Source organism: Colias philodice, chromosome 15, assembly GCF_061535455.1.
Source record: "Colias philodice isolate Cphi_HAF_F1 chromosome 15, ilColPhil1 Martin Lab GWU primary, whole genome shotgun sequence".
NCBI classification, from domain to species: Eukaryota; Metazoa; Arthropoda; class Insecta; order Lepidoptera; family Pieridae; genus Colias; species Colias philodice.
Genome location: NC_143100.1, coordinates 9455925 through 9475324, shown reverse-complemented (window position 1 = coordinate 9475324; position 19400 = coordinate 9455925). Strand labels below are relative to the sequence as shown.

The following is a 19400-nucleotide window of genomic DNA, read 5'->3' as shown; positions in this document are numbered from 1 at the left end:
TAAATGATTGGAAAATAAATATGTAGTTTTAATGCAATTCCCTTTATTTAAAGGTAATAGTTGTTTTGATATTTACAAATAAACACTCCACAATAATACCTATAGTTCATATAAACTTAATAAATAAACTCGATAAGTTATAATAATATACAGCTACACATCCCTAATCAGAAGCGAGAGATTATAAAAAAAAGGATGGTTGCCCGCGCATGTATACATGCCAATGGGGCGTAACTGATAGAGAATAGTGCTGTAACTTGCTGCAATTTTATATGTATTTTTGTATCTCAAAAGGTTGATTTTTTTTGTTGATAGTTGCTATAAATGTGGTCTTAAGTTTTTACAGTAGGAGATGAGGTTAAATAAATATTATTTTTGTGTTATAAGCTGTTTATTCAAATATTCAGACGTGAATTATTATGTTTATCGATAACATTTTGGACGCCCTACTATTTTCAAGGTTATCTCATTGAATTTGTGGCTTGGCGTGGAGGGCACGGCGATGCGTTTTTGCTCTGGCGGTCAAAAGGTTAACGTTGAGCATGCAAGAAGCTTTACAATGGAGATTGCACTATGACCATTAACTCTCGCATTAGGGCGTATTCAGAAAGAAAGCTTGAAACTTATAAGCGCTTATAAGCGCTTATCGGCGCTTATAAGCGCTGGTAACCCGCGCAGGAAAATATATGAACATGCGCTTATAAGCGCTGATCGGCGCCGACAAGTTTGTTGAAACTTGTTGGAACTTGTCGGCGCCGATCAGCGCTTATAAGCGCATGTTCATATATTTTCCTGCGCGGGTTACCAGCGCTTATAAGCGCCGATAAGCGCTTATAAGCGCTTATAAGTTTCAAGCTTTCTTTCTGAATACGCCCTTAACTTGTAACAAGAAAATATGACGTTGAATGACGCCTGTATGTTTTTTTATCCCTTTAACACCAACTTGCCTAGGTGTGAAAGTGTCACGTGTCCTGACTCCTGACGCGAGTTTAAGATTTTATACCCAACGCCGCTAAAGAAGTTTTCACTTCAATAATTAAGCTATTTAAACTTTATTAAATATGAAATAAAGCGAACACTTATGTAATACATGGGTAAGGCTTTCGTGTTTATAGAGAACGTCCGTTTTTGTTTGCTGTTATTATCAGTTTAATACCTACTCCTCTTATATATTTATAAATTATTTATTTGGTATTAAATTTAATTTTTTCATTTTATTATGTACAATATATACACTCTTGCGAATAACAGGGCGATTTACGAGGACATTTACGAACTCATTATACATATAAACAGTGCATTCGTTAATCATCTTGAGATTTGCACATTAGTGTTAAAACACAATCAAGGGTGTTTAATTAATGTAATAAATCACAGTGTGAACCGTCTGCGACGACACTCTTTTGTAGGAAGTTTGTAGACCGTATGGGCGTATTCAGAAAGAAAGCTTGAAACTTATAAGCGCTTATAAGTTTCAAGCTTTCTTTCTGAATACGCCCTATCGAATGATTCGTAGAGTGAAGAGGTGAATGGCAACCATGAATGTTAAGATGCAGCACTACTCTAATGTCAAAAAGACACATCTTCTTAGCAAAAAAATGACATGACACCATGACACAATGATTGATGTTTGTCAAATGTCAAAAAAGTAAATATCCAAGTGTTTGCGAGTTGTGTTCTGTGATTATTCTAGAAAAATACTTCTATTAAAATAAATAAGTGGTTATTTCTTAGTTCTAAGAAGATAATTAAATAAAGCACCATGGCCCACTACAAGGGTGCAGCGTCTGAAGCTGGGAGAGCTATGCATCTAATGAAGAAAAGGGAAAAAGCCCAACAAGAGATTGAGCTTCGAAAGAAGAAAATTGAGGAGGATCTAAAAATTGATAATATTGAAAATAAGTTTGCAACGCATTATGATGCTGTGGAACAACAATTGAAAAGTTCCACAATTGGATTGGTAACACTTGATGAAATGAAAGCGAAACAGGAACATATTGTCCGCGAAAGAGAGAAGAAATTGGCTCAAAAGAAAGCAGAAAAAGAGAAAGAAAGACAAAAAGAAATAGAAGCTAAACAAGCCCAAAAAAATAAACAAAAGAGACAGGTATTTAGTCCTTTCAATCATTCCGCTTAACCTCTCAACCACCGAGCGGCCAGATCCGACCGCGACACAATAGATTTTCTATTGTGTCTGTGATTCCGGGGCCTGATGGATTAAATCAAATCAGCATTAACATAAATCATTACTTTTACCTAAAAATATGTATATATTTTATTTGTTAAGTCCAATATTTGATAATTTTTCAGATACAAGCTCTATCGTTTGATCTCAATGAAGATGAAGAAAATGATGATGATGATGAGGAAGAGGAAAAACCTGATTTAAATTGGAAAGAGAGGGATGAAGTGGTAAGGTTCTAATTTAGTTATAGTGACTGTGAATATGTTCAACTGGTAAAAATAAAGTGAACTATTTTATAAATAAATTATAATGATGTGTTACAACATAAAAAAAGACGGGTTGCACTCCAGGAGTGCCGCCAGAAGTGAAAACTTGATTATTAATGTTGAGCATGTTTGATATTTTGGAGTGGTATCCGTCTTACGCTTTTTCGATCAGGTCACGTGTCCTGACACGAGTTTAAGATTTTATACCCATAACAGAAAAAGTGCTCAACACTGCTAAAGAAGTTTTCACTTCAAAAAGTGTGTGTGCCCATATGTGTCAGAAGTGAAACATCTTTGGCAAGGTTCAAAGATACCGAAATCTAACTCTCAACATGTCTTTAGAAGTTTCACTTCAGTAACAGACTTTAAGACCTTTTCATTTCATTGAGTATATTATAGTTACATCCAAACTTCAATAATAAATTATATAATCTTTCCTTTATCAAATATGTGATACATAAATTTATTTTGCTTTTTTATGTCCAGCCTGTTAAAAAAATTAAGAAAAATCCAGATGTGGATACATCATTCTTACCAGATAGAGAAAGGGAAGAAGCAGATCTAAAATTAAGGGAGGAACTCAGATTAGAATGGGTCATGACTCAAGCAAGTCTGAAAGATGAGCCAATTACGGTAACTTTTAGTTATTGGGATGGTTCTGGCCATAGAAAGAATGTTACTTTGAAAAAAGGTTTGTGTTACACCAATAATTATTGATCTATACATAAAATTTCAATTTTTTTTAAATTCATAATTAGCTAAGAATTAACAATAGTAAATTTAAATTCTTCTAGTTTCAATGCATACAATGTAATTAAACGTTTTGAATACCAACATATTGTTTACAATCAGCCTCAAAGAGCAATTGTATGTAAATTTTAATGGCTATAGACATTTTATGAATTCATGGATTTACAACAGAATATTTTCTTAACATTACTTGTATAATTACAGGAAATTCAATTTACCAGTTTCTACAAAGATGCTTAGACACACTACGGCCAGAGTTTAGTGAACTGAAAACAGTTTCTGCCGATCAGCTGATGTATGTTAAGGAGGATTTAATATTGCCACACCATTATACTTTTTACGATTTTATTGTCACAAAGGTAAGTTTTAACAAGACAACAAAAAACATAACAGATAATAAATAATTATTATGTTCTAATACATTTATATTTTACAGGCTAGAGGTAAGAGTGGGCCCTTATTCCAGTTTGATGCTTCTGACGATATAAGATTATTGAATGACGCTACTCAAGAGAAACAAGACTCACACGCAGGGAAAGTCTTATTAAGGTATAACTATTAACATTGGAATGATAAACATTTTTAAAATGCCCTTTAAATAACTTAAACATTGACACACTCACACAAAATATTAAATTTTATTAACATTTTAATATTTTACACATTAAAACAATATAACCTTTTTTGCAGGTCCTGGTATGAAAGAAACAAACATATATTTCCTGCATCCAGATGGGAGCCATACGACCCCACAAAAACATATTCCAAATACACAATCAAAGGAAAATAATTTTACTTTAGCTGTAGCAATGATTACTTTTATAAAGCAATCTTGTATTTGTATATTTTAATGTGTTTTACCTAAGTTATTTAGTTAAGGAAATAAAATGTGTTGCCAAAAATCTGCTTTAATTTTATTCACAATTAAATATCTTAAATACCTTTAATAATGTTGGATTTGACTTTTATAATATTATGTTTTAAAATTTGAATAAAAAAATATTTGATTGCAGGATCAGAAGTCCTAAATTATATTTAACTAGCGGTCCGCCCCGGCTTCGCCCGTGGTACATATTTACGTTTTCTCTACATAAAAACCATCCTCGTACTTCAAGGAATATAATAAAAAAAAATTTATCGAAATCGGTTCAGCCGTTCTCGAGTTATGCGCTTACCAACACATTTTGCGATTCATTTTTATATATAAGAAGATATCTGGCCCTAAATATTGCTTTTATTTACACTTAAAAGTGAATGTATGTATTATTTAGTTTTTAAAAAGGATCCCTATCTAAAAATTGCTATTCTAAATCCGTTTGCTATTTATAAACTATGTACACTCAACTATTTTTTTTAATTCTTGCCACTTCCTGTCTTCCAGTTTTTGTAAAAATTTCTCTTGATTTTGGTTGTTTTCTTTTTCTGGTAATGAAGGTGGAGCATGCCTTTGGTAGTGTATAATTGCAGCCAAGAAATTCCAAATGGAAAACTCTGGCCATAAAACTTTTGTGAAATATAGCACCGTGTTTGGTATCTGAAATAAAAGTAAATTAGTTAGAAAAGATACATGGAAAGTTGGTTAGTAATAACATGTACATGTATTTATTTTAAACTAGTTTTCCGGCTGCAGATTTGCCAGCATACATTCCATAATATTGGCTAAATTTCATAATAATTATGATGCGTGAAATTTTTGTAACATATTAATAAATATTATTTTTTATTAACCTGCCAAAGCATAAAGTCAGATAACCTAACTTCTCCAGATGTTCGTATCAAAAGTTCTGCATGTCCCAGGTCTAAGGACTGAGATACCAAGTCTTCATCAATATCTTCAGGAGTTAATTCATTATTCTGGATTCCATTTATTATATGTGAAGTTGCTCTGCTGATTTCATCACGGCCTGTATTTATAAATGTTATGATTATAGACAATAAAAGGAAATTCCAATTCCGATAAAAATTATTTTGCGTCACTTTTATTACTTCCTATTTTTACCCATATCTAAAATTTTACGATAAAATTGTGAAAAGTGACGTGAAAGAAATACAAACAAACACTTCTCATTTATAATATTAATGATAATTTTTCTCTACCTGTATATGCATAAGCAATGTTCAGACGAAGCTTGTTGTTTTGTTTTGTTGCCACCATAGCTTTGGAAACCATTGCACGAAAGTCTTCAGGTAGTAGGGACATTCTTCCAGCGATGTGTATACGCACCCCCCATTCATTAATTTGATCGCTAAAATTTTTGTGTCATTCATATAAAATTTTTTTCTACTACAATTGTGGACAAATACTTATACAAAATTTTACATTAATCAATAGGTAAATGAGTATAAATCACCCTCTCTAAATCAAATCAAATAGTTATTGTACTGAGTTCTATGATATTTATAACTAAATTAATCAAATATATATCTTACTTACATAGCATCCAATAAACGTTTAAATTTTTCACGTGCCAAATCCATAAGTGCACTAACTTCTTCTTCGCTTCTCTTAAAGTTTTCTATACTGAAGGCGTAAACTGTAACTTCAGGTATACCAAGATCAAGACACCACTGAAAGGAAAAAAAACCATCTAATCAAACAAACAATCATAGCTTGTTTAAATATGTACTATATTAATAATGTAAATTACACAAACCTTCAAGGTTTCCGACAGTTTATCAAATCCTTTGGAATGTCCATCACTCGTTTTTACACTGACTTTTTTTGCATATCGACGATTTCCATCCATAATGAATGCTATATGCTGGGGCACTCGCCCTGTTTTTACAATTTTAATACATAAGAGTTGGAAAAACGATACACAGTTTTCGTTGACCCATTCGGATGTTGACATATTTATAAAATAATTGGAAGGGATTTTATCGCCGGGAAATATTTGGATGAAGAGAATAATTAAGACTTATTTATATGAATTATCGCAAGTTTTAATAAATCGGGATATTTATGTAATGTAACAAAACAGCTGTGTATTCGAACTATAGTTGACTGAAAATAATTATTGATAAAATTGTCAAATTTTTGACATGAAATTTAGACAACAACATGACAACACAACAATAAAAAACTGTGTTATAAAATACATATGTCACAACACACAGATTATATATTTCACATGGCATTGGTGTAGTCAAAATTGTGCCAATTTCGGTCTGTGGTTATGAGTTATCACAGGTAATGACAGCTGTCAGCCGTGAACCGGCAGCTGTTTATATAGATGTTAGGTGTCTAAAATTATTATTTTTAACTTAGAATTTCTAAAATAAATATAAAGTAACGTAAGTAAAAACATCGTGTTTTAATTCAAGGCAAAATGAGCAATATCTTCAAGTTAAAGTTGTCTGCTCTTGGCCACCCGAATCCTGAAAGTTTCAATTGTGAAGGTACGACTGCATTTTCTTGTTCATGTCTTAACATTATATTTTATAATTATAATTTTAATTAACTAACATATTAAAACATGCATGTCTTGCAATACATAATGGTTTTGTTACGTTTAAAATTATATTGAACTCGCAGATGAAAAAGAATATAGAAGTGTAGTTTTATGGCTTGAGGATCAAAAAATAAGGCATTACAAGATCGAGGAGAGGGAAGGTCTTCGGAATATAGACAGTAATAGTTGGCAAGAAGCATATGACATATACCAAAAAGACTTAGTCAGTCCTGTGGTAAATGGAACATTAAATGAACAATTGAATTGGCTACTATCTTATGCTGTGCGATTGGAGTTTGCGGACAATGGTATGTTTTATCTTTTACTAGTACAACTAGACTAAACTCTAAATGGTCATAATTGTTCTCATTGGTCTTTGAAGATATGATCTCTGGATATCTACACAATTAGTAAAGGCTGATAAAGCAGAGGTTTATGTACATAAATAGTTACAAATAAAAAAAAGTCTCAAGATCACTGTAACATAAAAATGCTACTATAAATTTTATTACTATCAAATGATTAAACTCTTATCACATAAGCTATTGCACGCCTCATAAGCGAAGCGTTGAGGTGGGTACTACTGTCACTTTGCGCAAAACATCTGATTTTTCAAACTTAAAATGTCTTTATGTATCATACATTGCACTTGTAAGATAATACATACACACACATATTAAGAAAAAACACTATTTTTAACGTTCATGATATTTTTGATGTCATTTTTGTTATTTAAACTAGTTAAAAAACAGTTTAAAAAAGTTCTGTCTTGGACGTCCGTGTGTCTGTATGTGCGGAACCTTTTTCTTGTTAACACGATAGCGACCGAAATACTTTACTAATCGAGTCTTTTTTTTTCTCTTACGCTTGAGTATGCTCAGGAATAGAACCCTTTCATTTTTCAGGGTCTGATTCGATGTGGTTTAATTGTTATTAAATAAACAAAAATAATAATTAATAAATATTTATTAAAAAAAATTATGAGGCGTGCTCTTTTGGATTTTCCAAATTATTTTGGTTTATTATTACACATTAATCATCTACTTTCAGTCACCAAATACAAGGAAGTGAAATTGGATCAACCAAAACAGGCTGTGCCTAATGTAGTGTCTTCTAATCCTTTGGATAACTTAAACTGTGAGTAATATTATGTAGATTACTTATATTTATAAATTTTGAAATATTTAAGTGAGAAGGCTATGTAAGTACCTGAATTTGAAAGTTTTGAAAGGTTATAGTTATATTTATACAATTCAAAGTATTTGATTCAAAATAGGTCTCTTTATGTGGTGCTTAACCTTGGCCAATTAAATTTTTTACCATAAGACTATATTATATGCACGTAAAATAATCATAATATAAAAAATTCAAATATTTTTATATCCAACTTCAGATGTGGTTAATTTTAAATCTTTTATTTTTCCAGTTGATAGTCCCGCATTTAAGGCTGGTGTTGAGAGAGTTTGCACTCTAGCCGGTGTGGGCCCACACCCAGATCCAAAATTCCGTTTAGCAGCTCTCGCTAAAATCCTTAAAACCACACCACATCCTGATCCTCCAAAGACTGATGCTATTCTGATTAACCAGCCAATAGATGTTCTTAACCTCTTGTTCATCCAAGATATAAGGGAATTACAGACAAAGATTAATGAAGCACTAGTTGCTGTACAAACTATAACAGCTGATCCTCGCACTGACACTAAATTGGGAAAAGTTGGCAGATAAATGTACTGCCATCAAGATAATGTTGATAAAAATACTGATTTGTATAAATCTATGCTTTACTAATTTATAAAACCATATTACTAATGCCATGAAAATAAAAAATTAAATAAACCAAAACTTCTTTTATTTATATCCTTCCTTATTGACTAAAATGCAAAATTAATGCAACAATATCACTACTAATAACTATAAATTTGGAAATTGTAAAATACAATTTCTCAGTAACAATAATATTTGTTCAAATAAACATTTGTTTTATGAACACATCACATGATAATTAACTTATGTTCACTGCATGCCACCTCCCTTTTCTAGCATTTGTGCAAATCTATTTGTAATAAGTAATGAAACATCAATAAATCTCTCGACACAATTTGTGATGCAGGTTTCCGTTTTGGAATCTAATTTTGATCCTGGTTTGTCCACACATTTATCCCAGCAAAAGTCGTTGAATTCGTGAATCTGGAATAAAGAATCAATTTAAAAAGGTAAAATTTTGATTAACTCGAAAATTTAATACTAGCCTGATGCAATACATATTTTAATATTGATTATGAAACAGTTAAGAATAAAACGAAGTCGTTTTATGGTTTTCAAATAATAGAACAGGCTCAAGAAAAGCATTTCTGTAAGAAGTTTTTTATTGAAACGAAACAAACGAATATTTTTACAAAATACCTGAGCATGAAATTGAGCCTTTTGCTTTTCCACCAATAAGAAATCCTGAAGTTCAGAATCAGCTCCTTTAGAACTTGAAAAGTCTGGTAAATCAGTCATTATGTTTTTTTTAATTGAGTGGGTTTTTAAAAAATTAATTTAATATTAGTTAATATTTCTAGGTTAGAAATTGGAAACTGGAAATGATTACGGACAGCCACAGCAAATTATACTATAGAATACAGATTATAAATGAAAACGCTTCATTTCGTTCATATAGTTCGTTCATAGTTCATAGAAAGAAAGCTTGAAACTATAAGCGCTTATCGGCGCTTGTCAGCGCTGGTAACCCGCGCGGGAAAATATATGAACATGACAAGCGCCGATAAGCGCTTATAAGTTTCAAGCTTTTTTTCTGAATACGCCCATACACAGCATTACACAGAGTACTTTGTATAATATTATACAGGGCTTCATAGACGAAAGAACCTTATTACCAAAAATACTTACCAGTCTAATTATGTAAACAGTAAAAAAATGTTTCCATTCGTAGTTTGAGCGTATACGCACTATGCGGGTAGCCGCATTGCGGGTAGTCGTCCGGCTGACCGCAATCACAATTATGTACGTAATATTCATTTCTATGCGCACTGCGATGCGGCTACCGCAGACCGCACAGTGCGCATAGAAATGAATATTACGTACATAATTGTGCTTGCGGTCAGCCGGACGGCTACCCGCAATGCGGCTACCCGCATAGTGCGTATACGCTCTTTGGGCCATGGAAATATAGTATACTTCGTTTAGGCTGTGGGTCGACTAAAAACGTTAATACAGTTTACAGTTAAAATATGATCAATTGTTAGCTAAAGGCTTGATATTTCCTTATTAGCAGAAGCTAAAAAAAAACGATTCGAGCGAGAGGTCTCCCAGCTGTAAATGGTCCTTGTCTAATGTTTTGACAACTCAACTTATCATTGATGATTGTAGAAATGATATGATGATAGGATGACCATGAATTTTGTTTGACTTTACACCGTATCAAGAATTATGTATCCATAAAAAATATTTAAATTTAAGACTTATGGCATTCGCGGACGAGGGAATTTAGTCCGCGGACTTTTTTGCCGCTAAAATAGATTACTTAACGTGAACGAGGGATTAAAAGAACCGCGTAAAAAAATCACCCAAATAACCGTTGACTTGCAGGGAGAGCACATATTTCAACATAATATGTACACTACCTAATTAATTAAGTATATACAGGACATTTACACGCTCGAGTAACAAACAATTTGTCCCTAATTTTGTTTGGCCATGGTCACCTTATTAGAAAGAGACAAGTTGGGGACAAGAACCTTGTTCGTTAGTTTATATATATTATTGTTAAATATGTATTCTAAGTATTACGGGCGTGAACGTATCCGTGTGCAGTAATTCCCTCCACATTTCACTTAGTACATATGGCACGTAACTACAAACTTACAAGTAGTTACTTTCCATATTTTGCTCTGCTTGTTCATAAACAAACAGGTTTTTAACATTGTGATTGCATTTCTATGTAAATTGTAACATTTATGGATAAATTAATGTGCAATAAAAAACGCATAAACATAAAACATTCTCTAAAGAATTTTTATTTATAAAATTCATCATTTTTTCCACAATGCTTTTGCGTTCATCAACAGCAAATATATAGTTGACTGCATTAAGAGCTAATTTGGCTAACTGTGGTGGTTGCAATCCAAATATATCTGCACATATTCTGTATTCTTGGGATAGGGATGTAGAAAACACTCCTTTGTCATCGGTCTGCAACACCAAACATTTTTTATATAAGTATCTTGAACTTTAATAATAAAATAAATATATAATTTTTTAAAGATTAGGAAAAATTCGATCATGAGGTGGAAAATTTTATAAAAATAAAATAAATAAATAAAACAATTTTTTTTAAGTTAAACTATTTCTAACACGAAAGGCTGAAACGATTTTAATGATTTTTGGTTCATTGGTTCCGTCCCCGCTGGGATTAGGATACTAACTGATAACATTTTAAAAATTCCAGGTGGAGCTGGGACGAAGAGCTTTTAAAAAATAATGAGCTTTATAGCAATTAAGTTCATGAAAATCTAAGTTTTCTTCTCTTTCATTTAGGTCTTAAAAACATATAAATGGGAATACTAACACATATTATAACAGGAACATTTGCATTGTAGAGCTCCTTAAAGTGGTGTGAATTATAATCAGAAGTAGATTTTGTATTCACATTACTTGTCAAGCAGATTTCTAAAAAAAAAAGTAAAATACAATAATTTATGATTGGTTGAATTTTGATATTTTTATGGCATTCAAAATGCTATAATAAATATAATTTTTTAAATAATAGAACAAAATTCCATTACGAGGCGAGAGTCGAACCCGCATCTTCCGCCAATCCGGGGCGATGGCCAATCCCACCAGAGATTCAATAAAATTTATTCGATTTTTTCAGTTTTTTGTCTAAAGCACAGTCCGCGCCATCTATAGGAATAATGATTATTGATTAGTTCTTTACCAACTGGTATCTGTGATTTACACAATGCTTGCCATGTTTCCTCAGTGCCACCAAAATCAGGGTGAATACAGACCCCATGGCCGATACGGTCTGGTTTGAATTGTAACATCTCTAATACTTCTGTAGGGTTACACACCTCACCACAATGCAGGGTTACCTGTAATAAAATATATAATATAGCAATTTTTTTTTAATTAATGCTTAACATGCAATTAATTATAATAAAATTAGTTCTGTATTTTAAATATCATTTTTTGTGATGAATGAGTCGAAGTGACATTATTTAAAATCATTGAGTAAACTGAAACATGCTATTAGTAAAACTTTATTCTATGTATATCATAAAAAAAACTCATGGAATATCATTCAGTATGTGATAGACAATCTGCAGGGCTATTGCGTATCTCATTTGACATTTCATAGTGATGATAACTTTGCACGGTGCTCAACGATTTCTTGTCAAACCATGTTTTTCGTATTGGCTATTTTATGTTATCAACTGAAATGACGTCATGAGCACCAAATCAACTTGAAAGCCACCGTAACACATTTGACAGGTGTTTTTGTATCGATAGTTTAAAAAGTGGTATTCCGTAAGCCAAGTGACCATCAAAAGGTTGATCACTATATTATTTTTATCTGCTGTGAAAGGAACTAGTATTGAGCAGTGTTTTGTAAATTCTCAGTGATCGACACTATAATCCGGATAAGTTAAATATTAAAAATTTATGAACAAAATATAGGAAGAATAGCACGTATATGATTTAACGTCTTATTTCAAGTGTTTCTATACTATAATCAACAAAAAATATAAAGATAACATTGAGTTAATATGTACTATCAACTATGATAGATAATATAGCCATTTTCTTTTTTCCAAAAGGTTTTTACTGAGCAATAGAAGCGTAGGTATCCATATAATTAATTATAAAGTATGGCCCGTGCTTTTTTACTTGGATTTGCGGAAGAAGAAAGAAAGAGGAAAGCATTAAGAATTGAAAGGCGACGCTTACGTGATGCTAGTGATCCTGTGGTGATCCTTTATAGCTGCCTGAAAGAGAATTTATAGCGAATTTTCGTTTGACAAAGGCTGGTTTTCAACTGGTGGTGGAGATGTTGAAATAGGAAACATTTTCCTTCATTGAATGTATTAATAGTAAGTCTAAAAATAGCCATGTCTTTTGTTTTTCCTTTTTTATGTGTAATTTATTACTGATGACTTACAAATCAATAAAATTACTATTCAACATTAATAATTATTATCTGTATTAGGTTTAAAAGACATTAATAACTCATTTATAAATACTTAGATATACCTACATAGAAAATAATACAATAATTAATGTATATCTTTTCAGTTATGTGATTCCAAATTAAACATAATGTATGTGGAACAATTATCATTAAATACTAAATCTTCATTTAATTTCTGTGAGCATCATATGAAGTACTTATGCATAGAGTATAAAATATTATACCTGTTTTTAGGTGACTCAGGATATGCGCAATGGCCCTGGATGATGACACCAATATTAGGAGCAGGACCGAAGAATACTATACCGACCTTCATTGCCATGTCAGGAATACTGTTGAACGGTGTTTAGGGTTATTCAAAGCACGTTGGAGTTGTTTGTTGCACGAACTTTGTTGGCCCATAGAGTACTTCATTATGATCCAGTTACTGCTGGTAAAATAGTGAATGCATGTGTTGTCCAGCACAACATTGCAAATATGCAGAATACCAAAATACCCGAAATACAGGCATGTCTCAGGATTTAGGAGAGGATGCTATAGTTGAGGTTATACAAGATCTTACCGAACAACTATTACAGAGACTATGGAATTCAAGAAGATGATATGTTAAATAAATATTTATTGTGCTTAAAAATGTATTAGTTCTGAAAATTATTTATACTTGTATCTGTGATTAAACATATTTTCTTACTTAGATAATGTTATAGCTTCTAATCGAATATGACAATATTTCTTGTATAATTTATAAATTATCATACTGATTGTTAAAGCTCTGATATTATAAGTGTGATGTAGTTGTGTCAATTAGGTAATAGTGAAAACAAGGTATTTAAATAATTAAACTTTTGATATCTAAAAAAATATTTTTTATTTATTTTTAAAGAAATTTACACCATAATCTATGTAAATTCAATAATTGTTATTTTTAGTTAAGTAAATCTAGACAGTTATTTATGAAAAACTCAGAATAGAGTTATAAGTAAATAATTAATAATAATAAATTACATTCATGTTAACTATAAAAAATAACAAAAACTATTTAAAATCATTTTAATTTACTAATAAATAATATAATATAATATTATATTATGTATATCTTCCTGTATCTTGGTAAGTGATGCAGCTAATTTTTCTATAGCAGCTGTATGCCTTTCCTCAACAGCCAATCGCTTGCTTTCCAACTCATAGGCCCAACGAGGCACTCTCTCATCTTGGCTTACTGAAATAACAATAGCATAATAATTCACTTACATTTTCAAAATTAAATATTGTACTCAGTAGTTTCTTTGAGTAACTAGAGCTAAGTACTATTTTCGATTTCAATACTTACATTAAAAAAATTGTCACAAATAATTATATAAACTTGTTAATCAACTAACTATCTATAGTTTATAGAAAGGTAAAACACATTATTACAATAACAAGTATATTTAAAAATAATGGATAATTTAATGGGAATTAAATAATATTTACCTAATTCTCCTCAAGTACTGTTTTCCGACAAATCTATCTAATTTAGAAGCTCTCATGAATAGTCATTTTCAAAAAGAGATTAGTTAAAGATATAAAGACAATATATTTGTGCTTGAAGTAAATAACTTACATTTTATTAGATGTACTTTAAAATAGATTTTTGTCAAACATTTCATAAAACTATACAAAGCAATATAAAGGATGCAAATATTAAAAAAATTCAAAATTATTTTTAAATTAATGTTAATATTTTTCTAAAAACAAGGGTAATAAGACTTACCTCAGTTTTATTCATTTGTTACTGTTTCTAACTTTCAAATACACTTGTGTACACAAAACGACGACCAAAATTGTAATTGTAGACAGACCAAAATTCAAGAGTGTTATGAATTTAGCGCCATTTATTAGTAAACATTTCAAATCCCAAGTGTTCCGGTTAATATAACACGTAAGATTTAAATATGCTCACGTATTTATGGAATGTACGACCAAATGTATATATATTTAATTTTGCTGCATAATGTCGATAAAAAATAGTGACGTTCGGTGTCATCGTTGATAAGCACCGTAATACACCGTGACATGATGTCCACTTATAAAGATACGCAATACCAAATCTTTAAATTTTTAGTGGACATCAAAGTTCAGTGATCATCAAAACTATGTTGATCACTTAATGTGTCAAAATTAGACAATAGCCCTGCTGATTTTCAAAACTAATAATTCAAACACAAATTTGTAAGATGAAATTATAATAATACATTTAACCCAGCATTTCTAGCTTTTGTCAATGCTGGTGCAAAATCTTGAAACTTCCCCACACTGGGATTGCCACTTAGTTCAATACCAACAATAACATCAGGGTACTGTTTGTAACAGGAGATAGCTAGATCGGCAATTGTATCCGCTTCTTTTATTGTACTACTTCGGTTTATAGATACAATGAGCCGAGATTTAATAGCGAGATGAGTATTTCTGGAATGTTATAATAAGTTTATATTATGACTCAATGATAATAAAAAAATTGCATTCATGTTTTGTATGTGGAATTTATATTGATAAACAACAGATAGTAATACTTTAAATATTTTGAAAATATACCTCATAGTATCGGCAATAGTTTCAATATACTGTTTACTCGTCATAAATGGTGTCTCTCTAGGTGTGCTACGCAGTTCAATATAACAACAGCCATCGTCTTGAAATTCCTTTAACGTCAATTGCGTTGCTAATGATAATGTTTCTGGTGTTTTTGTTAATGAATGTGCTATGTTGAATACTTGGAAACAGCTGCAAAATACAACACATAATCAAATTCATTTAAAAAATGAGGTTGCATGAAGTTATATTATAGAATAAGATGTATATTTTTTATGCTGTTGTAAATTGAAATTCCTAAAGCAAGCATTAAAATACTATTATATTATGTATACGCATCTAAGGTATATGCACACTCTTGTAGTAAACGATTAAAATGAGTACAAATTGTTATCTTACTCAGTTAAATTTCTAGTATCACCCGCACCTATTTGAAATTCATCCAAGAATGCATTGGTTGTATCGCTGACACCAGAATCTGCATAACAGCGTTTAAGTTCAAGTAAAGTTTTTCGACTTAGAGAACCGTTCAAATGAGCGTGTAATTCCTGGAAATATTTTATTTTTGTAGGATAGAGACAAGAAGAGAATTTCAAATAAAATAAATATATTAGGTATATAGAATAGATAAAAAAACCTACAACTTTCGGCATTTCAGGACACAATTTATTTAGATCCATTTTTTAGTATTTAATATAATATACTTATGTTGAATTAAAGAAATAGCCAATAGGTAATGGAAACGAACAAATTGTTGTTGTTGATAACGAAAATTATAAAAATTCTCTCACAGTATTACTTTTCTATATTCTCTTTTGAGTTTTGAGTTTTGACGATAAATAAATATTGTGATTTGTGAATAGAGTGTAGATTAAACTAGTGTCTATGGTCTACTCATTCATAATTCATATGAATGAACTTAGATGAATGAACTGAAAAGTAAAAAACAAAATTTTCTCATTATTATTTATCTCACAAATGAGTATATCTGTAAAGCCTTTCGTAAAACAAATTTAATTCACACAGGAACAGAAGCAATGACTGCAGTCGAATAATTTTGCTATTAACAAAATCATAATTATCAATGTAATTATTAAGGTAATTATATAGTTCGTCTCTCGCGTCGTTCTACAAACGTCGTTGTACATGCATATAAATTTAAAAAACGCGCGGTCACTATTGGAATTTTAAGTCATAATTTTAATGACAACGACTTTAAATTACTTAAATTGTCAATAAACTGTGGTCACTGGTCAATAATATGTCAATAACTTTTTAATTTATTCAAAACCTTCAAAACCAATTCAAAACAATTTTAAATTTTTACTTTATCAACAGCTGTGTGGTGTGCGAGATACGCAACTTGCAACAATTTCGATTTTCAAATTTCATTAAAATTGAGATACAAGGACCCTAAGCAAGGACCATGAAGAAATCATTAATCCTTTTATTTTATTTATATATTGCATTAAATCAAACAAATAGTGAATTAAATATACCTATTGTTATAACAACTTGGAAATTTGAAAACTCCACAATCGGAGGTAAGGATTAAAAAAGATAATATCTTATATTTTCTATATAATATAATAAATCTGGATTTAAACAGCTGATTGATTTAGAAATTGTTCTTAGCTTGGGATGTGCTTAAGGAAGGGGGCTCAGCTTTAGATGCTATTGAAAGAGGGGCGTCAATCTGTGAAAGTCAGCAATGTGATGGAACAGTTGGCTTTGGTGGAAGCCCTGATGAAAATGGTGAAACAACACTTGATGCTCTTTTAATGAATGGGTAAGTGTACCATTATATTGTAGCTTGAATATTCCTAATAAACATTGAAGTAATCTTTAATTATCTAAAATATATTTCCTTAGCAAAACAATGAAAGTAGGTGCAGTTGGTGCTCTAAGAAGGATAAAAAAAGCTGTATCTGTAGCAAGACATGTTCTTGAACATACAAAGCATTCTATATTAGTGGGAGAACTCGCTACACAGTTTGCAGTCCAGATGGGTTTTGAAGAAGAAAATCTAACTACAAAACATTCAAAGAAACTGTGGATGAATTGGCATAATTCTGGTCATTGTCAGCCAAATTTTTGGATGGTAAATATTTTTTGAAGTTTTATAATATTTTATTTAATACTTAACACTTTTTTTTATTTGATTTAAACAAATGCAAAATTGATTAGTATATTTAGTAGCAATGATAATGTTATTTATATGGGTTAGAAATAATCTTGATAAATAGTAAGTGCATCTTAAGTGCTTTATCTAATCTAAGGATGTCACTCCTGATCCAAGCCAATTTTGTGGACCATATCAACCAAAACAAAACTTGCAAGATAGAAGTAAAATGATAAAAGGAGATAGATACAACCATGATACTATTGGTATGGTTGCTATAGACAAAAATGGTGACATTGCTGCAGGCACATCAACTAATGGAGCTAAATATAAAATTCCAGGGTAAATCATAAAATTATTCAAACAATTTAGTTACTATTGTTTTTGTATTTGTTTTTATAAGTTAAAGTTACAAAGAAAATATCTGTGAACACAATTATCTAATAAAAAGTACTATAGTGTTGTATGATGTATTTTCTGACTTGTGGTGTTGATTCTATAAAATATTAGGAATTTATATTTTTGGAATGTTTTCAGGAGAGTAGGTGATTCTCCTATTCCTGGAGCTGGGGCTTATGCTGACAATACTGTTGGTGCAGCCACTGCAACTGGTGATGGTGATGTCATGCTTAGATTTTTGCCCAGGTATTTTTTTTTTAATCTTTGTCTATTAGACTACAGGCCCATGTTGAAAAATTTATGGGTCATTTGAACCACCAGCAGGGCTATTGTCTAATTTTGACACATTAAGTGATCAACATAGTTTTGATGATCACTGAACTTTGATGTCCACTAAAAAAGATTTGGTATTGGTATCACAATTGGTATTGGTGGTTCAAATTACCCATAAATTTTTCAACTTGGGCCAAATTTTTCAACCTGTCTATATTGTCTATGTTTAAAACTACATAAGTATTTATTATTTCATTAAAATCTTAGACATTTAAATTGTGCAATGTGCAATGCAATTTTGCAATTGAATCAGAATAATAATGCACTTATAATTTTTTTAGCTTTTTGGCTGTAGAGGAGATGCGTCGTGGAACATTACCAACGGAAGCGGCGCAAGTAGCGATTAAAAGAATAGCAAAATATTATCCCAATTTTATGGGGGCTGTTGTTGCATTAAGAAAGGATGGAAAATATGGTGCTGCCTGCCATGGACTTGGCGGCATGCCCTTCCCATTTGTGGTACAGGGTGACTCTATGGATCACCATAAAGTTGAGCTTGTTGACTGTTTTTAAAATATAATAAAAATGTAAATAAATTTTTATATATCAACGTGCGTTTTTTTTTTGTTATGATTTTTATTGTTTTTATTGGTTATAGAATATGCACCAGAATCTACCAGAATACACACTTAAAATTTAATTAAATCACAATTATAATAAGAAGAATAGAGAAATTGAGAAGATGCATTATGCTTAAGTTACACGTATTTATGCTTACGTTACGTAATATCCGCTTGTTTAAAATCTGTGTTTAAAATATATACTTATTATAAGCTATATATATATCGACTGGCCGGTTGGCTTGGTTGGTAGTGGCCCTGCCTTCCAAGCCAGAGGTCGTGGGTTCGATCCCCACCCGGGGCAAATATTTGTGTGATGAACATAGATGTTTGCTCTGTGTCTGGGTGTTAATTATCTATTTAAGTATTTATTTAAAATTATATATGTATGTTTATCAGCCATCTGGTTTCCATAACACAAGCGAAAGCTTAGTATGGGATCAGATCGTGCCGTGTGTGAAAATTGTCCCGAAATATTTATTTAATATTTTAAATATATATAAATATCTTCAGATTATCAGAACTTGTCCAAATTTAAATGGGACGGGAGGCACCAGCTTTCAAATAAA

At 31.1% G+C, this 19400-nt stretch overlaps 6 protein-coding genes across 9 annotated transcripts; 3 read left to right on the top strand and 3 right to left on the bottom strand.

Moving 5' to 3' along the window:
* The first annotated feature begins 1647 nt into the window (after nt 1-1647).
* LOC149482452 (protein FAM50 homolog) lies at nt 1648-4030 on the top strand. Its single transcript, XM_089703862.1, has 6 exons — nt 1648-2107; nt 2311-2412; nt 2938-3142; nt 3406-3560; nt 3638-3750; nt 3892-4030. Exons 1-6 carry the CDS (start codon nt 1763-1765, stop codon nt 3989-3991), a joined length of 1020 nt encoding a protein of 339 aa, XP_089559988.1. The 5' UTR covers nt 1648-1762; the 3' UTR covers nt 3992-4030.
* On the bottom strand, nt 3530-6261 carry Dhdds (Dehydrodolichyl diphosphate synthase subunit). Of its 3 annotated transcripts, none has more exons than XR_016316677.1 (6): nt 5856-6261; nt 5636-5769; nt 5299-5447; nt 4930-5105; nt 4427-4735; nt 3530-4240 (listed from the first exon to the last, which is right to left on the bottom strand). XR_016316677.1 is itself a non-coding variant. In XM_089703865.1 (5 exons), the coding sequence occupies exons 1-5, from the start codon at nt 6051-6053 to the stop codon at nt 4532-4534; spliced, it is 861 nt and encodes a 286-aa protein (XP_089559991.1). In that variant the 5' UTR covers nt 6054-6261; the 3' UTR covers nt 4419-4531. The 3 variants fall into 3 exon arrangements, 1 of the variants encoding a protein (XP_089559991.1); XR_016316678.1 differs by having other exon boundaries at nt 3530-4257; nt 4446-4735; XM_089703865.1 differs by lacking the exon at nt 3530-4240 and having other exon boundaries at nt 4419-4735.
* Nucleotides 6262-6391: 130 nt separating this feature from the next.
* LOC149482450 (tRNA-splicing ligase complex subunit RTRAF) lies at nt 6392-8495 on the top strand. Its single transcript, XM_089703866.1, has 5 exons — nt 6392-6432; nt 6525-6600; nt 6737-6961; nt 7704-7790; nt 8080-8495. Exons 2-5 carry the CDS (start codon nt 6531-6533, stop codon nt 8376-8378), a joined length of 681 nt encoding a protein of 226 aa, XP_089559992.1. The 5' UTR covers nt 6392-6432; nt 6525-6530; the 3' UTR covers nt 8379-8495.
* On the bottom strand, nt 8486-9271 carry Tim8 (translocase of inner membrane 8). Its single transcript, XM_089703869.1, has 2 exons — nt 9057-9271; nt 8486-8840 (listed from the first exon to the last, which is right to left on the bottom strand). Exons 1-2 carry the CDS (start codon nt 9153-9155, stop codon nt 8667-8669), a joined length of 273 nt encoding a protein of 90 aa, XP_089559995.1. The 5' UTR covers nt 9156-9271; the 3' UTR covers nt 8486-8666.
* A 1320-nt stretch (nt 9272-10591) lies between these two features.
* On the bottom strand, nt 10592-16395 carry Ada (adenosine deaminase-like protein). Its single transcript, XM_089703858.1, has 7 exons — nt 16059-16395; nt 15817-15965; nt 15421-15609; nt 15081-15294; nt 11593-11749; nt 11224-11324; nt 10592-10847 (listed from the first exon to the last, which is right to left on the bottom strand). The coding sequence occupies exons 1-7, from the start codon at nt 16095-16097 to the stop codon at nt 10611-10613; spliced, it is 1086 nt and encodes a 361-aa protein (XP_089559984.1). The 5' UTR covers nt 16098-16395; the 3' UTR covers nt 10592-10610.
* A 12-nt stretch (nt 16396-16407) lies between these two features.
* On the top strand, nt 16408-18797 carry LOC149482447 (N(4)-(Beta-N-acetylglucosaminyl)-L-asparaginase). 2 transcript variants are annotated; one of them, XM_089703860.1, is made up of 7 exons: nt 16408-16503; nt 16756-16961; nt 17053-17206; nt 17290-17518; nt 17697-17881; nt 18077-18184; nt 18553-18797. In XM_089703860.1, exons 2-7 carry the CDS (start codon nt 16844-16846, stop codon nt 18782-18784), a joined length of 1026 nt encoding a protein of 341 aa, XP_089559986.1. In that variant the 5' UTR covers nt 16408-16503; nt 16756-16843; the 3' UTR covers nt 18785-18797. The 2 variants fall into 2 exon arrangements, with proteins under 2 accessions (XP_089559986.1, XP_089559985.1); XM_089703859.1 differs by lacking the exon at nt 16408-16503 and having other exon boundaries at nt 16566-16961.
* The last annotated feature ends 603 nt before the right edge of the window (nt 18798-19400 follow it).

What these genes read in the sequence shown, in the direction of transcription:
- LOC149482452 (XM_089703862.1), top strand. Translation starts at nt 1,763, where the DNA reads ATGGCCCACTACAAGGGTGCAGCGTCTGAAGCTGGGAGAGCTATGCAT. An exon ending in GAATGTTACTTTGAAAAAAG is followed by an intron (nt 3,143 to 3,405) that starts GTTTGTGTTACA and finishes GTATAATTACAG; the next exon opens with GAAATTCAATTTACCAGTTT. An exon ending in ACGATTTTATTGTCACAAAG is followed by an intron (nt 3,561 to 3,637) that starts GTAAGTTTTAAC and finishes TATATTTTACAG; the next exon opens with GCTAGAGGTAAGAGTGGGCC.
- Dhdds (XM_089703865.1), bottom strand. Translation starts at nt 6,053, where the DNA reads ATGTCAACATCCGAATGGGTCAACGAAAACTGTGTATCGTTTTTCCAA. An exon ending in AACTGTCGGAAACCTTGAAG is followed by an intron (nt 5,770 to 5,855) that starts GTTTGTGTAATT and finishes TTTTCCTTTCAG; the next exon opens with TGGTGTCTTGATCTTGGTAT. An exon ending in CATTGCTTATGCATATACAG is followed by an intron (nt 5,106 to 5,298) that starts GTAGAGAAAAAT and finishes TTATAAATACAG; the next exon opens with GCCGTGATGAAATCAGCAGA.
- LOC149482450 (XM_089703866.1), top strand. Translation starts at nt 6,531, where the DNA reads ATGAGCAATATCTTCAAGTTAAAGTTGTCTGCTCTTGGCCACCCGAAT. An exon ending in ATTGGAGTTTGCGGACAATG is followed by an intron (nt 6,962 to 7,703) that starts GTATGTTTTATC and finishes ATCTACTTTCAG; the next exon opens with TCACCAAATACAAGGAAGTG. An exon ending in TCCTTTGGATAACTTAAACT is followed by an intron (nt 7,791 to 8,079) that starts GTGAGTAATATT and finishes TTATTTTTCCAG; the next exon opens with TTGATAGTCCCGCATTTAAG.
- Tim8 (XM_089703869.1), bottom strand. Translation starts at nt 9,155, where the DNA reads ATGACTGATTTACCAGACTTTTCAAGTTCTAAAGGAGCTGATTCTGAA. An exon ending in AGGCTCAATTTCATGCTCAG is followed by an intron (nt 8,841 to 9,056) that starts GTATTTTGTAAA and finishes TCTTTATTCCAG; the next exon opens with ATTCACGAATTCAACGACTT.
- Ada (XM_089703858.1), bottom strand. Translation starts at nt 16,097, where the DNA reads ATGGATCTAAATAAATTGTGTCCTGAAATGCCGAAAGTT. An exon ending in GTCCTGAAATGCCGAAAGTT is followed by an intron (nt 15,966 to 16,058) that starts GTAGGTTTTTTT and finishes AAATATTTCCAG; the next exon opens with GAATTACACGCTCATTTGAA. An exon ending in CTAGAAATGCTGGGTTAAAT is followed by an intron (nt 11,750 to 15,080) that starts GTATTATTATAA and finishes ATTTTATTACAG; the next exon opens with GTAACCCTGCATTGTGGTGA.
- LOC149482447 (XM_089703860.1), top strand. Translation starts at nt 16,844, where the DNA reads ATGAAGAAATCATTAATCCTTTTATTTTATTTATATATTGCATTAAAT. An exon ending in GATGCTCTTTTAATGAATGG is followed by an intron (nt 17,207 to 17,289) that starts GTAAGTGTACCA and finishes ATATTTCCTTAG; the next exon opens with CAAAACAATGAAAGTAGGTG. An exon ending in GCTAAATATAAAATTCCAGG is followed by an intron (nt 17,882 to 18,076) that starts GTAAATCATAAA and finishes GAATGTTTTCAG; the next exon opens with GAGAGTAGGTGATTCTCCTA.